Source organism: Lissotriton vulgaris, chromosome 12 (assembly GCF_964263255.1).
Source record: "Lissotriton vulgaris chromosome 12, aLisVul1.2, whole genome shotgun sequence".
In the NCBI taxonomy this organism is placed as follows: domain Eukaryota; kingdom Metazoa; phylum Chordata; class Amphibia; order Caudata; family Salamandridae; genus Lissotriton; species Lissotriton vulgaris.
In genome coordinates this window covers 66276870-66295197 of record NC_141700.1, presented here as the reverse complement: position 1 = coordinate 66295197, position 18328 = coordinate 66276870, and the positions used below count along the sequence as shown (strand labels likewise).

The 18328-nt window shown below is 45.0% G+C and overlaps 1 protein-coding gene across 8 annotated transcripts in view; it reads left to right on the top strand.

The window, feature by feature from the left end:
* Nucleotides 1–18328, top strand: part of TCF3 (transcription factor 3) — a 784206-nt gene that overhangs the window by 165975 nt on the left and 599903 nt on the right. For 4 of the 8 annotated variants that reach the window (XM_086947156.1, XM_086947159.1, XM_086947160.1 and 1 more), the window contains exon 4: nucleotides 6781–6854. In XM_086947156.1, the coding sequence (XP_086803282.1) occupies nucleotides 6781–6854 (74 nt within the window). Of the gene's footprint in view, nucleotides 1–6777; nucleotides 6855–18328 lie in introns of all 8 variants that reach the window. The other 4 variants (XM_086947154.1, XM_086947158.1, XM_086947157.1 and 1 more) reach the window with 1 other exon arrangement.

Sequence of the window (18328 nt, the reverse complement as noted above, 5' to 3'; positions counted from 1 at the left end):
AAGACACTTAAGAGAGAATTTAAAGACAAATAATGCAGCCTATATCCACAGGCTACACTGTCCAGTACTTCAACTAGAAATTCCACCAAACAACACCACACATAATACAGCCAGCCCAGTTTCTACCATAGAGAAACTTGCCTCCACCATCAAAAGACTCTGGAATGATAGAGAGAAAGGCATGGACAGACAAGCCCCATATGCTGCCATTATGTGGCTTAAATAGGATACTGTGCCTTTAAAAGAGCCTTCTAGAACTTTCTCCCAGTATCCCAGAATGCATAGCAGGTCCCTCTACTTTCAGTTCTTTTTTCCGGCTCCTGCTAACCGGACCCTGGCATTGAGCTCTCCCTTGTTTCAAGGGTTTATTGGATATTTTGGCACTTTTGTGGTTTTAAAAGTGCTTCAGTTTACTTTCTTGGTGTTCTCTTTCTCTTTTGTTTGCTGGTTCAGGCGTTTTAGGGCTCTAAAATGCCTGGTCTTTTTGATAAGTGTCCAGCATGTGGGAGGAAGAAGGCCAAGAGTGATCCCCACGACGTCTGCATCGTCTGCCTCCCTGAAGATCATGTCCCTGAGGACCAGCTCGCGTCCTCCCTGAGCATGAACCCTCCCACCAGCACAACGAACCCTAGCCAGGCGGCCACCAACCTCACGAAGTGGATCAGCGACTGCGCAGACGAGCTCGCCCCCCTGAGGACCCCGCCAAGCAGACCCGGTAGCAAGAAAGCCCCATGGTTCACCGACGAACTCAAGAGCTCCAAGAAGAACTGCCGAGCCCCCGAGAGAACCTGGCGCAGAGACCCAACACCGGACAACATGACTGCCCTCAAGCTCGCCACCCGAAAACACCACCAACTCATCCGCGCCACCAAGAAAACTGCATTCAAGGAACGACTGGACAACAACGCACACAACAGCAAAGAACTCTTCAACATCGTCAAAGAGCTCTCCAGCCCCAACACCGGAAACAACAACATCACCCCTTCGCAAGACCTATGCAACTCCCTCGCCTCCTACTTCCACAACAAGATTGCGGACATACACAACAGCTTCAGCACTCAACCGACGAACACCGCGACCGAACCACCGCCCCCCACCACCACCCTCCGCGCCTGGACTCCGATCAGCACCGAAGACACCGTCCGCACGATGAACTCCATCCACTCCGGATCTCCGACCGACCCCTGCCCTCACCACGTCTTCAACAAGGCCGACGCTGTCATCGCACCCCACCTGCGGGACATCATCAACACATCCTTCGACACCGCTTCCTTCCCGGAGAGCTGGAAGCACGCCGAACTCAGCGCTCTACTCAAGAAGCCATCGGCTGACCCCACCGACCTCAAAAACTACCGCCCCATCTCGCTGCTCCCGTTTCTTGCAAAAGTCATCGAGAAGACCGTCAACAAGCAGCTGGCCGCCTTCCTCGAGACGAACGGATCCCTCGACCCCTCGCAGTCTGGCTTCCGGGCCAACCACAGCACCGAGACCGCCCTGATCGCAGTCACCGATGACATCCGAGCGCTGCTCGACAACGGAGAAACAGCGGCCCTCATCCTCCTCGACCTCTCCGCGGCCTTCGACACTGTCTGCCATCGTACCCTAGTACAACGCCTCAGCAACGTCGGAGTCCAGGAGAAGGTACTGGAGTGGATCATCTCCTTCCTCACCGGAAGGACACAGAGTCCGCCTCCCTCCGTTCAGATCTGAAGCCACCGAAGTCATCTGCGGCGTCCCTCAAGGCTCCTCGCTCAGTCCAACCCTCTCCAACATCTACATGAGCCCCCTCGCAGATTTACCCTCAGTTGCAACAAGGAGACTGGCTGTGTGCCATAGACCTACAGGATGCTTACTTCCATGTGCCCATTGCACACAAACACAGGAAGTTCCTGCGGTTCCAAATCGGCGCCAATCACTATTAATAACCAGTACTCCCATTCGAACTGAAGTCTGCGCCGAGAACATTCTCGAAGTTCATGGCGGTGGTAGCAGCACACCTACGGAAGAACAAGGTGTTTGTCTACCCGTACCTGGACGATTGGTTGATCAAGGCATCCTCCTTCTCGGAAGCGCGAGCACACTTCCAGAAGACGTGCGTTCTCTTGAACAAGCTGGGGTTGCACATCAACATGGCCAAGTCTGTCCCGACTCCGGTCCAATGCATACAGTACTTGGGAGCCTCCATCGATACGCTGTCAGCAAGCGTGTCTCCTTCGGAAGAGCGACGATTATCTCTCCTTCGGAAGGCTCAGGCTCTTATGACAACTCCATCTACGACAGTGAGGACGGTGTCTTCTCTACTGGGATCGATGGCCTCTTGTATCTTCCTGACGGCACACGCACGGCTGCACATGAGACCGCTGCAGGAGTGCTTGGAGGACCAGTGGGATCAGAGGACAGGGTCTTGGGACGACAAGATACGACTGTCTCTGCATGCTCTTCAGTCTCTGAAGTGGTGGTGTTCGGCGGAGAATCTCCTGAGAGGGGTTCCCTTCCACAAGGACATTCCCTCGCAGACTGTCGTGACGGAGGCTTCCCTCCTGGGATGGGGAGCGCATTCCGGGAACCTACAGATTCAAGGAACGTGGTCACCGATGGAGGCCACGTATCACATCAATTTCCTGGAACTCAGAGCTGTTCACTTGGCACTGAAGGCCTTTCTTCCGTCCTTCCAGACCAACTCTCTGCTTGTACAGACGGACAATACTACCACGATGTACTACCTCAACAAGCAGGGGGGGCTCGAGATCACGCAGTCTGTCTCAGGAGGCACAGGCGATCTGGCACTGGCTCCTAGCCAGAGGACTGACGATAACGGCTACTCATCTGCCAGGTGTGCAGAATGTTCAGGCAGACGCACTGAGCAGGCTGGTTCAGGAAAACCACAAATGGGTCATAAACGACAAAGTACTAGGAGAAGTCTTCGCAAGGTGGGGAACTCCAGACGTAGATTTGTTCGCCACCGCCGAAAACAGCAAGTGCAGAGACTTCGCCTCCAGGTACTACCAGCAAGGGACGCTGGGGAATGCGTTATGGATCAACTGGACGAACCGCTTTCTGTACGCCTTTCCTCCCATTCCCCTGATTCCGGCGGTGCTCATCAAGCTGGCCCGGTCCAGGGCTCGGATGATACTCATTGCCCCGGAGTGGCCCAGGCAGTGGTGGTTCACGGACCTACTTCACCGGTCTCTCCTTCCTCACATTCGGTTGCCGTGCAGGCCGGACCTTCTCACGAAGTTCGGGGGACGGATGTTACACCCCAACCTCTCGTCTTTGAGTTTGGCGGCATGGCTCCTGAGATAGTGCAATATGGCCATCTGAATCTGCCTGAGGATTGCATGGACATACTGAAGGAGTCTAAGAGGCCTTCCACTCGTACTTCATATGCTTACAAGTGGAAGAGGTTTTGTATCTGGTGCCAGTCTAAGAACCATGACCCTACGACCTGTAAGGAAGATGTCATCCTTCCTTACCTTTTACATTTGGCGCAGTCTGGCCTTAATGTTCATTCCATTAAGGTTCATCTTGCTGCATTGACTGCCTACAGGAAATGCCCTTCACAGACTTCCTTTTTCTAGATCCCTGTGATCAAAGATTTTTTGGAAGGATTGAAGAAAGTATTCCCTCCTGTCAGGCTTCCTTCGCCTTCATGGGAATTGAATGTGGTGCTGTCCAGATTGATGAAGGAACCTTTTGAACCTATTCATAAGGCTTCGTTGCAGCACCTGTCCTGGAAGGCGGCGTTCCTCGTGGCCATTACATCGGCCCGCAGGGTGAGTGAAATTCAGGCGTTGTGTTGTACTGAACCTTATACCGTATTTCATGCAGCTAAGGTTGTTATGCGTACTCACCCTAAATTTCTTCCCAAGGTTATTTCTGATTTTCATGTCAACCAGACCATAGCTTTGCCTACGTTTTTTCAGAACCCTTCGTCTCCAGCGGAAAGGGCTCTCCATTCCCTGGATGTTAGGAGGGTGTTGAAATTTTATCTGGATAAAACCAAGGATATTCGTAGGTCTGACCAGTTGTTTATTAATTATGGATCAGTCAGGACGGGTCTTGCTACCTCTAAGCAGTCCATCTCTAGGTGGATTGTGTCCTGCATACAATTATGTTACCAAAAGGCTAATAAGACCTTAGGAGGTAAGCCTAAGGCTCATTCCACCAGGGGCAAAGCTGCCATGACGGCTCTGCTCCGTAACGTGCCGATTGCTGAAATCTGCAAGGCAGCCACTTGGAAGTCGGTTCATACCTTTGCCTAAGCATTACTGCCTGGACACTGATGCCAGGGCAGACGCTCAGGTTGGGCAGGCTTCGCTGCGGAATTCGTTCGCACAGTAGTGGCGTTATTTTCTTTCTCCACCGCCGCTTTGGTGTGGGGATGGGCTTGCCATTCTATTCACTAGATTATGACTATACACAGAGATCCCCTACTACAGAAGGAGTAGTTTCTGTCCTGTAACTCCAGTTCTGTAGTAGGGGTATCTCTGTTATAGTCATAAGCGCCCGCCCTCCTCCCCGGTTGAGATGAATATTCATGTAAGGAATGCTACAGGTCTGGCGCGCTACGCCTGTCAAAAAGAACTGAAAGTAGAGGGACCTGCTATGCATTCTGGGATACTGGGAGAAAGTTCTAGAAGGCTCTCTTAAAGGCACAGTATACTATTTAAGCCACATAATGGCAGCCTATGGGGCTTGTCTGTCCATGCCTTCCTCTCTATCATTCCAGAGTCTTTTGATGGTGGAGGCAAGTTTCTCTATGGTAGAAACTGGGCTGGCTGTATTATGTGTGGTGTTGTTTGGTGGAATTTCTAGTTGAAGTACTGGACAGTGTAGCCTGTGGATATAGGCTGCATTATTTGTCTTTAAATTCTCTCTTAAGTGTCTTTGCAGTTTCTGCATGTTTTGACAATTTAAGAGATTATTTTTGATTGCCGGGGTCCACGCACATGGGCGGGACTATTCACTAGATTATGACTATAACCGAGATACCCCTACTACAGAACTGGAGTTACAGGACAGAAACTACTCCTTATCTTAGCTCACCAGGTCAATGTGCCTCAAAATAGACTTCGTGGGACCATGATATTCCAACATTTTTTGTTGTCCCCAAGCCTTAAAAATGTCATGCTGTGAATTAAATTCTTATATGGGAGTACATCTTAATGACCAGTACTTGAAATGGAAAAATAGAGGTGCAGGTACTCCATACCAGAGTACCTGCTCGCTTCTGAGAAGTTCTGGCACTCTTCAATTAAAAGTATTGCGTTTCTCTTGAGCAGTGCAGGTACTCTTCCTCATAATAAATAAGGGCTGGTACTCCGTATCGGATAGTATCGACTCATTTAAAGAATTGTTAATGACCCAAAATGTGTGGTATTTTTTGTGTCCATGTTTATAAATGCTATATAAACGCTACAATGGTTCAGGTTCCTAGTTAAAGGAAAAACATTTATGACTTAAAATAATTCATTTAAAGAATCAAATAATACAGTACCCTCAAACAGTTATCCATTTTTTTCCATTGGTAAAGAATTCAAATAACACTTGGAAAAGGTGCTCACAAGGTTACACAAACAAATATCACTAACAAAGGACCAACTATAGTGTAAACAGAAATAATAATGGCAAAAAAGGAAATATTATATACAGCAACAGGTTTTGTGGAATCCAAACGTCAAAAAGATGTAAATGATACACTACAATCAATTTAGTAGTATAATATACACAAAACCAAGAAGGGTTTAAGATGTCTTGACTACTACCGAAGTCTTCAATTACATGATGCCTCCCGAGTCCAATCCATGTATATAAAGAATTTACTGTGTCACAGACCACTCCTAGTCATTACATTCCGAATTACGTCATGTTTATAAATGCGTCATTAATGCTTAACGCGCTTCTATTTTATCTCTTAGTTTTTGATAGGAGCTTGAGGACATGATGTGGGCATTTGTGTCCCATGTACCGAATTGGCGCTCATGCAACGCGCTCTGATACCCGATGTCTCAGGTCTAGTTTGCGCTATATAAAACTTAAAATGAAATAAAAACATGAATCATTGTTTAATTTGTTTTGCATTGCTTGTACACCATGGTCATACTGCTGAATGAGTGTTTTGATGGGGGAGATAAAAAATCAAGAATAGGAGTGTTGAGTGTGAAGTTGTTAGGGGTATTAGGAGAAATTATCATGGGTGAATGGAGATTGTGCTAAAGAATCCTAGATTTAGATTTTACCTTCGCTGTAGGCGTGGTGTGTAGCAGGGTCACCATTGCTCTTTTACATTCAAGGCGGTTGAGTTAAGCCCTAAAAGGAGCCGAAAATTTACAAAGTGAGAAGCAGTGTCATTGTAGTGCCTTTCTCACAAGCCATCTGTACCTCGGCTGGGTGAATAGCCATCAGGTTCTGGAGGGCAGCCACAAACATCTAGTCTGCTAGCATAATTAGAGTATTCTTGTAAGGTAGTTAAACACAAGGCATTAGAATACTTGTGGCTCGCACAGAGAGTCTGGAATGAGTGTGGCAGACAGTCTTAGTAACCAGGAAGATGTTGTCAAAAGGTCTATTTGAAGTTAAACGGGTTGCATGCTCCAGTATTTTTTGTGAACGTTTGTAGCTGCGTCGTCTGTAAATTCAGTTGCAGCATTCCATTCACATATGTATATCGGGTCACATTTATCAATGGTAAATGAGTTTTTTGCAAGTATATTAATGAGCGTGCTTTACTATTATTTAAATGTGTACAGCACAGGTAACCCTCTGTCTTTGTTTCAGTAGGCTTAGATGAAAGGACGGGGTCCAGTTCTTGGAATTCTGGAGATCAAAATAACTCTTCATTTGACCAAGGAAGGGTAAGCAAAACAGAAATAAGTTGTGGTTATATTTGTTGAAATACATTTCACAACTTTGAGGTAATACTGTTTTATGTAAAATGAGCGAAGTCTCGTATCGAAATTCCATTTTTGTGTGCTTTGCTCTTTTTTTATTTGCTGAGCTATTTGAAGCTCTCTGCAATAAGAGGCGTGCTAACCACCTCACTGCATATGTGCTACCTCTAGAACATGGCAATTAATTAGCAAACATCAAATTACATATTGGACTTGGGTAAGTGTCTAGACAGTGCAAAACGTGCAAAAGGTATACTTTTTAAATGTGAGACAGTCTAGGTTTACACCACCTAAATGTGGGATACAAAAAATAGAGCAAAAGGCCTGATCAGCAGCACTGTACTATTGCAGCCAGTGCTTCAAGCATGTCAGGCCAAACAGTCTGGTCAAGTGTAAGCCCAAACCCTTCAAGGCCAAGTTGTTCAATTTTTTTGAAGGGAAATGTGCAAGTTGTGCTAGCATGTGTGTTTCTGCAGTTACAGGCCCCCAAAGGACTAGTACTGCATAGGCTTTCATTTGACAAAGCCTGCAAGGTTTTCTTTTCTTAATCTTGGACAAGGAATAAACCTGTAATTTTTCTTTTTTGCTACAATTTGCTGAATAGCAAATTTAGGCCAGTTGTGAGCTGTTATTTTTTTGTATTATAAATGTGTCGAAACTGCTTTAAAGAAATGTTGTTCCGTCTGCTTCCAGGGGACTGAAGTAAACAAATTCAGGTGGCTTGGAACCTCCTGTAGTGACTGCAGCTAGATTTCCTCCGGCCCAGAGTTCTACCAAGAAAGGCGCGACATACTGTAATTACTAATCTGAGGGCAGTTGCCCTTTTGATGTAGCAGCGCGTACTATGCACCTGCCAACAAGAGGACAAGGAAAGCAATTTCCCCTAAGACCTTACTCTAGTAGTAAGAACACGCCTTCTACAATCTCTTCTGTTAAAGGTAGCATTCTCATTGCCATATAGAAAACCAGCTTCTATGTAGTATGTATTAAACCAGCAATGATTAGTTTGACCTTTATCCTATCACTTCAAAGTCTTGTCTACTAACCCATCTAGAATGTTCAGTATTTAATTTGTTGCTTTCTGTGATTGATCCCGCTATGCATCATTTCAAAAGATAGGCAAGGGAACTGTGACCTGTTGAGCTATCTGGGTACCCTAAGCCCTAGCCAAGCTCTCATTCTTATCAGGTGCCACCCTGTCTCTTTCAAATAAAAACCCCATTAAATGCGTTACCTGTCATCTCCCCTACCTGCCGTCTAGAGGGCTATTTGTCAGCCTGCTACAAATACACCCCCCCCCCCAAATCAAGGTCAGTCTTTGAAGAAGATTCTGCCTGCCTTTGTTTGGGTCTGATCCCCCTAGGCATCCTCTCCACATCCAGTAAGACTTGAACTATCCTTCTCTTGAATCTCTAGAGATGAAGGACATTCACAAGGGTGTAGAAACGGACCCCCTGAAGTCCAAGGGAGACCAAGGACTAAACACACCTTGAATGATCGAGCAGGCCCACATGACTTGATTTTTGGATGTAGCCCATGCCAAACTGTTGTGCTGTTCCTGGGAAGCTTGTGAATTCTTTGGCTGAACAGGAAGAATCGGTGCAGAGTTCTATGAAACTTTAATTTTTAAAGAATTCAACTCCATACAGAATGCCAAAACTGCCTGAATAGAGCACTTCTTAGTGGGCAAGAAATCTTGGCTTGACCTGCGCAGAGCTTTTTGTAGTGAAGACAAGGGCTCCTGTGAAACCACAGAAACGAAGTATCTGACCTTGTTAAGCCTGGTCTTGCTGATCCCCCCCCCCCCCCCCAACCTCCCTCATTTCAGCTGAAGAATTCGGAGTTCTGAGGTTTGTCTTTTAAAATTTGTGGATAAGCCAGATCATTGTAATGCACTTTAAGGAGTTGCTAGGAAGCTGAAATTACAGGAACTCCTTAACAAAAAATGTACACATGAGTTTTGTACTAGAGAAAATGATTTAACTTCAATTTAGGTCACCGTGCCAATTTAAAAGAAGTACCTATGTGTAGGATATGTTTTGGGAATACCCTAACTTAACTAAAGCAAGAACTCATGTCAACTTTAAGGAGATTTAATTAAACACACTTGCAATAGCGGATGTACTGCAGCACAAGGCTAATAAAGACTGTGGAACACTATTGAGCAAGAACCCACATTTCTGGTCTGCTACCTTTTAAAACATTGATGTGCATGGTTTCTGGGGAAGCTTTTTCAAGTTCGCAGACTAGCACTCTACAGCTTTCCATGCTATAGTATTCCCATATTTATTTTAGACTTTGCACTTTTCTTTTTTTAAATTTTGTTAAAATTTATTTTTATTGATATTTACATATTACAAAATACGGTGTGACAAATAACAAATATCAGGTTTCGCGGACTTTTACATTTGGGCATACAGCTTGCAGGACAAATTCCTAAACCCAGACTTTGCACTTTTTATTTTCATTTAATTTTACAAAATACGGTGTGACAAATAACAAATATCAGGTTTCGCGGACTTTTACATTTGGGCATACAGCTTGCAGGACAAATTCCTAAACCCAGACTTTGCACTTTTTATTTTCATTTAATTTTAGTTTCATTATCTGTAACCTCTTGAGATTCCAAGAACTGCTAGAGATGGCTGATCATTTCTTTGGTGGTCGGTCATTCAGGGAGTTCATACATCTGCTACTACACCGAAATGCTTTCTCTTTTTCAGTCTTTTTACATAAGGTTTCTTGTTTGAACTTTAACTTCTGCTTCCGAAGTCCACTTTAGAGTTGAGCAAGCTAATCTCTGCCGGGCTATTGTTTTGTCTCTTGCTGAAGGAGTAACTCTAAGGCAGCACTCGAGACAACAAGAAGATTTATATGCAACAGGGGCACAGGCAGATCTTCAGTACATAGAGAAGGCAGCAGATAGCTTCAGGGGACTTGTAAGGGTACTGAATTATAGGTGAGGCCTGTAACGGGTATGCCCATATTTGGGTTACAGTCTGCAGCTGGACTGCTCAGTGTTTGCTTATTAATCTAGGAATATACCGACTAGGAATCCTGGAATGGTAATCTCCCATCAACATGCGCAGCAGACTTTAGGGGTTTTGGTGCTGTTGTCTTCTGCTGACTTTTAGGAGTCGCAGCGTTGTAGTTTTATGGTGGTCGTTGTAGTGGTTGGTGAGACGAAGTCTCGGGTTGATATTCTGCTTCTGGCCTTGCGCTGAATAGAAATAAGAGATGGCTATTTTATCCTACCCTGTCAAGTAAATGAAAGGTAAGCCCAGGGTTGACCTATCTTCACTTAAGGTCACGAGTGACTATCCCACCTACTAGAGTGGCTTTGTGCTAACTCCGAAGCAGCTATACTGCCCTATATTGTTGTTGTAGCCTAAGTCCAGGAGTGACTGTCAACACCTGTAATCCATTTACGTTGCATCTAGGGGCAATAGTCCCTGTCCTGTAGTTACTGTGAGTTATGCTCAGGAGAAGTTATTCTCACCTACTAGGGTAGCTGTGAGATATGTTGTAGGATAATTGGTGTCTCCACCCTGTATCAAGGCTGCCTAAGGTTCCGAGGAGCGGCTATGCCTAGCAGCAGAATGTCTTCAGCCTGTACTCGGGGAGGGGGGGGGGCAGTTATCACCGCCTGTATGGAGGGCCCTGTGAGTAAGCTCAGAATTGACTGTCCCCATCTTCTAAGTTGGCTCTAAGCTATGCCCAAATCCACTCTTTGGGGGAGTCTAGTATTCCTGCCCTCTATACGCCGTAAGTCATAGTAAGGAGCAACTATGCTCACAAGATATCATTACATACCTTTAAAGAGGATGTGAGCTATACAGTGGCTGACTTTAAGTTGCAATAATAGAGGTTTTGCTCACCTGCAAGAATGGCTGTGTTCTATATGCCAAGAGTAACTATGATCTCCACCCTGTGGAAGATGTGGAACTGTAGCTAAGACTCTTTAGGTAATCTTAGGAAAGACTAGTGCCACATTCTAATATTATTATAATTAGGGCTCCCGGTTTTTTGGTATTTATTTGACATTCCTGTCTGTAACTACCAATATTTATTTTTAGGCTAATTTTATCTGTATTTATTTTGCCTTATGTGAAAAAATGTAACTAGTAGGTTTTCACATTTTTAACTGATAAATATGCACTCGTGCTTGAATGCCTGACTGGTTTCAATGATATGGACACTGTTTTTGACCCCCCTTAACTGTCAATCCGCACTGCTATTGACCTGGCAGTCATGACACATTATTTACAATCACTCAAATAAGCCACCACATTTCAGTTTTTATACACATTTAAAAATAAAGGGTAGGAAAATAAATGTGTATTTAGTTGTAAAAACGGAAAAAACGGGAACCTTGATTATTATAGCTCCCGGTTTTATATGAATTTCTTGTATATATTTTTTTACTTCAGTCTGTATTTACCCATATTTATTTTAGTGACTACGGAACATAGCAACCACAATCTTATCTTAAAACGGGAGTCAAAATAAAGATGAAAGAAAAGTTTTTAAAACTACGCCTCAGAGTAATCACTATCACACCTCATTTGCCACCTTGGGAAAGGAAAGACAGCACGCAGCTCTGTCGCTTATGTGGAGTCTTCATAACAAAGAAACCCAGGGGTCTAAAACGGAGGGTACCATGAAACCTCAAGAAAATGGTCTAGCGTGCCTACCTAGGTGCCTCAAAAACCAAGACAGAGTAGTCCAATAATCAGAGTAGAACATATGACACAGAACACAGGACCAACAGTGAAAGTGAGTGAAACCCATAAGAGTCTCTTGGATTCCCATCAAACTCTTGTAATGATCAATTGTATCACTTGGTTATCCAACAGGGAGGGTGTGTCTCTAGATCATTGAGACAAAATGCCCTTCCAATAGGCAGAGTTGGGTTCCGACCCTCAGTCACTCTTAGACCATGTGATCAAGATGGGGAGGGGACTAAGTGCAGTGATCAAGATGGGGATGGGACTAAGTGCAGTGCAAAAAAATCATAAGTGGTGGCTTAAAATAGGATACAGAGTCAGAAAGGAAAAGATTTTTATTTAGGCTTGCCCTTTTCCTAATTAAAAACAAGAACAGTGCAAGAAACGCGGTTTGAAACAAATAACCGCATGTGGGCCAACAGTTTTCAGCCTTCAGGGCTAGTGACCCCCGGCTTTCTTCAGGGCCTCTGTTCTAAATATTAATGCTACTGCAAGTGTTATCTTAAAGAAAACTGTAACTAACTAAAAAATACTTTCAAAGGATATATACTGTTCCTCCGTGTCAAATGGTGTCTTTCATCTAGAATAAACATAACAAACAACACATGCGCTGGGTTGAGTACGATTATAAACCTGCAAACAATGCACGCTGTCATGAATGTCCCATGTTCTGCAGAGCTCACTGGCCTCACTGCTGATACTTGACTTCCCTCACTGCCCCAGCCATAGTTCGGACACCACCCCAATGCCCCTCAATGAATCCGGGCACCTTCAATCTTTCCTAGTGCCTTTGACCCGCAAGGCCTGTGTCTGACCTCTTGCCTGTGCCAGTCACCCAGATGCCCACAAGACCTGTTTGCTGGCACCTAGTGCTTGTCAGGGTCAGCCTTGTGCCAATGAGTTTGTTAACCGGACTCATCTGCCTGTCCCAGTCACGCCCACAATGCTTGTATGCGGTTCCTTTCTACCCTCACTGATGACCCTGCGAGGACTTTCTGCCTCTCATGGTGACTATGCCAGCCCTTTCTGCCTCACTGTGACCCTGGTCCCTTCACTTTTCCACACGGCCTGTATCCGGACACCTTTGCCTGTACCTCCCATTCACCAATGCCCACAATGCTTGTATGCCGGATCCTTTTGCCTTGCATGGTGACCCTGCGAGCAGAGAAATCTTAAGGGTTTTGAGGGCTTGGACCGAATGTATTTGGAGGCCACTGTTTGGAATTTAATCCAATTGCAGCTCTTCAATGCCCTCTTTCGCAACGTTACAAACCTAGCAGGGGGCATTCAACCGTTGCTCCATCTAATATTCGGGGACAGTTAGTTGTGTTTCAATATTTCAACACAGCAGCAGCTCACTAATATCACTGCAAATAATCTGTGACACCCTGCCATTTCTCATATGTGAGGTCCTGTTTTGATCGAAAGCAAACTTTTTTATGGATGTTGCATGCAACATAAATACAACATTTCTCTGAAAAATGTCAGTAATAGACTCACTCACATTAGACATTAGTTAAAGGTGAAAAAGTATTTAAAACCAGCTGTTTAAAAATTATGCATGGTCATCAGGGCAAAACTCTGCAGAACAAAGCTAGCTCTTATTAGGGGATGACTGGGGCCCTGGGCCAGAGCCCACTTCGCCCATGCATTAAAACGTCTCTGCCTGCGAGGCCTCTATGCCTCACCCGGTGACCCTGGGCGTTCACACCTCCACAAGGCCTGTATCAGTCTTTCGTACACCCTGCATGTGTTTGGCCCCTTAAGCCGGTCCCAGCCCTCGTCGTCCACGAGGTCTGTATGCGGTCACCACGTTCACTACCCTTGTGTACCACTCCTTTCTGCGTTTCCTGTGACCCTTCACCCCACCACAGGGCCTGTATTGCCAATTTCTGCCCGCTTCGATGTCTTCAGGGTTGGGCTGGCCTATTAGGCATTCTGGCGATGGGGAAGGGCGGCTCCAACAGGACAGTATATGGGCTGTTTTGGTTTTTTTTAAAGTCCTGATACAGGCTTCATCTAGGGGTGGGTGTATTTTTTGCTCACATAGAGTATGTAATTATCACAGGAACTGCACATTTTAATGCATGCTACACAAGGAGGCTGTCCACAGGACAAATAGTGACTTTCACCATGCTCTTCATTGTGAGATAACAATTTTCAACATCTGTTTGCCAGAATAAATGATCTTGTGTACCTTTCCCTCATGAAAGTCCATGAGACTCTTTCGTTAGAACCAACAATCATGAGCGAAAGCTATGCAGTAGCATAAGCGTGAGGAAAACAGGAAATTATGTGAGTTAAAAGTAGCCCAGGAGATGTTATCTATACAAGATTACAATCATATAATAAAAATTCAGCATGGTCTAGTTTCATGTCCTCTTAATATTTAGATCTGTTGCCGACAAAATGTAAAATGTGGGGGAGAAAGATCAGTGTCCATGCATATTCAGTGCTTGTTTACCTCGGACGCCCCCTTGGATTTTGCTTCCACAACGCTATGCTTTGATTTATTAGAACGGGTTTAATTTATTGGCTTTCATGGAACGCGACGAAGGACTTAGTCTTCTCAGAACACTTTAGAAAAGATTGGTTCTGACATACTGACAAATTTAGTAGCAGTTTTAGAACAAGCATTTGCAATGCAATAGGTATCGCATTACTAAATGTTTGAGCTATTGGTGTTGCATTATTATTAGCAATGCCAATAGTTCAAACTTTAATAATGCAAAACCTTTTGCATTGCAAATGCTTGTTTTCCTTTAGTTCTTCTTTGCGTTGGTGATTGTCTGCGTGCCCTTGCGACAACAGACCTACACCCCAGACACCCATGTGCATTATCATAAGATTATTTTTTTCACTGTTTGTTCAGAAAGCAAGCAGAACAATTCCAAAAGAACTACCAACAGAATAATAAGCATAACTGAAAATTGTGAATACACCAGCAAAATGATATGGCACGTTGAGGACTTCATATAACAGACCATAACTGAATCCTTCAGCTTGTTTAAGGGAGAAACGACCATTCAGTCAAAATGTGCAACCGGGAACAGGATTGTTGAGGGAGATGGAAAATACTCCCTTAAGATTTTGCCCAAAGTAGTTTCGCAAGGTCTGTAATCATAGCTTTCCAAAAAAGTTGAAAGCTGTAACACGTGTGCAGAGTTCCTTGTCTAGTCCTTTTCATTGAGAGAAAAACAAAGGTGGCAACACTAATCCATGATGCAGCAGAAGCAGTCCTTCCTTGGGGAAACTCTTGTTATCCAGTGACTAGAAGGAAAACTTGAAAAAGTTTTTTTTATTGCAAATGGAGGGATCTGACGCATAGAACCATACTGAAGTTAGGCCAACTTTATTATTTACTGAATACATCAAAGGAAAGTGAAGGGAAAATTGACCTCAGATGCCTTAGAGCTGCAGCAGGACCGAGCCAAGATTATATGACTCTAAGTCCATTGACTCTGAAAACTCTGCAACAGAAGGGCAGCAAAAGCTAAAAGAGCCCCTCAGGTCCAAAAAATAGGATGCAATCCCTCAGGAACCCGCTGAGTCAAGGTGAACGAAACCATGAGAAGGTGGTCAACCTTGGTCCACCTCCAACCCTTTTATGAAGCTTTACTGTGTGTATATTCTTACATGTGAACAAGCTCGAGTTGGCCAAACAGTACTAAGAACTGTTGTGACGTGTGCATCATCCACAGACTAGCCTGCAGGTTGAAGAGTACAACTTTACAATCTATGCAGAGCATTTGTATCTACAGCCACACAAGCTGCAAACAAAAAATGGTTACTTGATCTTGTATGCATCTGTGCCTAGCTTGTAGTGCTGTTGATTGCCATGCCCTCATCCCAGAGTGCATTTCTTGTAGATGCACTTATTACCATCTACTACTCTTGCACACCATTCACGTGGTCACCATTTTCTGCCTTTTAACCACTCCAAACCTGCACTCACCCACTGTGCGAAAAACAATCGAACAATGGAGTTGGTGCCCATGCACATTGCCAACTAAGGGAGGAGCCTCACACTACCTTGTTTTTTAAAGACTTCTGGAAGCAAAAACTTTCAAGGTCTGAGCCCAATACTAGATTGCAGGAATATGTACACCATGTAAATCTACAGAAATAGAGGCTATGAACAGATGCGTACAGGTTAAGTAGCATTTTCCTTTAGAACTTGGGCAACCTTCGCATTAAAAAGGCAGCACATTTCCAGGTTCGGAGTTCTGTCCTCAGATGTTAAATTTGTGAAAGTTCTGCAAAATGATTTGCAATGCTCTAAACCTGGAAATAGTTTTATTTTTGAAGCTTGAATCCTTTTCTGGATTCACATGCTGTGTATCTAATCTACCATCTAGTGGTTGGGTCCGTAATCTTGTCCAATTTTTTTTTGTGTGTGAGCGTCATCGACCACTATTTGATGGTAAGTCCATCCCCTGTGTGACCGCAGACGGCGCCCTTGAAGTTCTCTAGTATTGGATCTTTCATAGATTCACATGCTTCAATCATCCCCGTCGTCTTAGTGGGAGTCCCATGGGACTCCAACTAAGACGACTGGATGATTCAAGCATGTGAATCTATGAAAGATACCAATACTGGAAAACTGTAGTTACAGGTAAGTAACTCATTTTCTTCTCCAGTATTGGATCTTTCCTAGATTAACATGTTTGAATCATCCCCGTCATCGTCATGGGAGTATGACGACGCCTCCCACTACTACGACTGGAATGATTCAAGCATGTGAATCTATGAAAGATTCAATACTGGAGAACTTTAGTTACAGGTAAGTAACTACTTTTCTTCCTTTGTGTGGTTGCTATCCTCCGATACTTTTTTCCAGCGGTCTGGAAGCACACCAGAGGAGCTACGAAGAATCTTGCATGTAGAAATGACCAGGCGGCAGAAGGTAATGAAAGCCCCAAGAACCACCTCTACATCGAAAAACTCAGTGCCTGAACATTGGCTCACTCACAAAGAGCCAGAAGGGTCCCGACCAATCCTCAAACCAACCAACCAACCAAACGTATTGCTTCATCGAAAAATAATTAGCAAGAAATATTTTCTATTGTCCAAAGTTTCTTGGATCCCCGTGCCGAACAGAGGACCCTAACGGTATCCAAGGTGTGGTGTGAGCAGCTGTCGGATTTTTTTATTGATAAAATCAAAGATATTCAGAATCGTTTTGGGTCTCTTAACCAGCCTCAGGAGATCCTTCCCCATCATACAGCTGTCGCACCGGAAGTAGGACACTTGTCTTTGGGGATGTTCCTTCCTGCCCCGTTGTCCGATACCCTGACTATTCTTAAAGCATTAAAATCAGGTTCTCCAGCTGATCCCTGCCGCGCAAGGCTACTGACAGCAGTTGCGGACGTAGTCAACTCAAAAGTTAATAAAATTGTTAATATGTCCCTCCTGACTGCTACATTACCTCTGGAGTGAAAACAGGCTAAACTCCTCCCCCTGTTGAAAAAGTCTTCCCTCAATCCTACCACCCCGACTAGCTACCGCCCAATCTCACTCCTCCCGGCTGTGGCGAAGGTGTGTGAGAAGGTTGCCTTTAAGCAACTCTCGGAGTTTGAGACATCTGGCGCCCTCCACCCTGCCCAGTCGGGCTTTAGAGCCTCCCATAGCACTGAAACGGCATTGATTGAGATGGCGGAGGCCATCAGAGAGTGTCTGGATGCCGGCGGCAGAGCAGTGCTTGTGCTTTTAGATCTCTCTGCCGCGTTTGACAAGGTGCCTCATCAACTACTTATGGCACGGTTGTCCCATATCGGCATCTCGGGGTTGGTATGGAAGTGGATTGAATCCTTTTTAGCTAATAGATCCCAACAAGTATGGCTGCCTCCGTTCTCTTCTAGGCCTAGAAGTTTAAATACGGGAGTCCCTCAGGGCTCTACGCTGAGCCCTCTTTTGTTCAACATTTATATTACCCCATTAGTTTACCTGGCAGAGGAGCTGGGTGCTAAAATAGCGTACGCCGATGATACCCAGCTCTTCTTCACTTGGAACAAAGCTGACTCCTCTCCATTAATAGCTAAAAAACTGTCTTGCTGAAGTGTTTAAGTGGCTAGCTAATGCCCAATTGAAATGCAATGAGGAGAAGTCGGAGGTTCTCACGTATGGCTCCTTCCCTCCGCATTTTAGGGAGGACATATGGTCTGTGGACTATCCTATGCCCAGCTCCTCGGGGTGTCTGGCGAAAAATCTGGGTGTTTGGTTTGGTGAGGACTTGAAATTTTCCCTCCAGATTATTAAGCTGGCAGGTGCGTGATTTGGCACTTTAAAACGCTTAAAGAAGTTCCTGCTGTTGCTGCCTCAGAGGGCGATGGAGATGGTGACTCGGGCTCTTATTTTGTCAAGGCTAGATTACGCCAATGCCTTGTACATTGGCCTCCCGGCTTACCAGCTAAAAAAGCTACAGATCATGCAGAATGTGACGGCGAGAGCATTGTTGGGGTTGCCTGGTAGATCTAGCGCTATCCAGAGCCTTCGTGACCTTCATTGGCTCCCGGTTGAGCAGCGGGTTTTGTTTAAGGCTCTCACACTTGGAGAAGTGTGGCTCAATGGTTAGAGCGGCAGACCTCGATGCAGAGGTCTGGCCCGGGACCAGGGTTCAATTCCCCGCCTCGGCGGGTCTTGGACTCAAAAATTCCACGGACCTGATAATTCTCGCCTCGGTGCCTATTCTAATCATAGAGTCCCACTCTG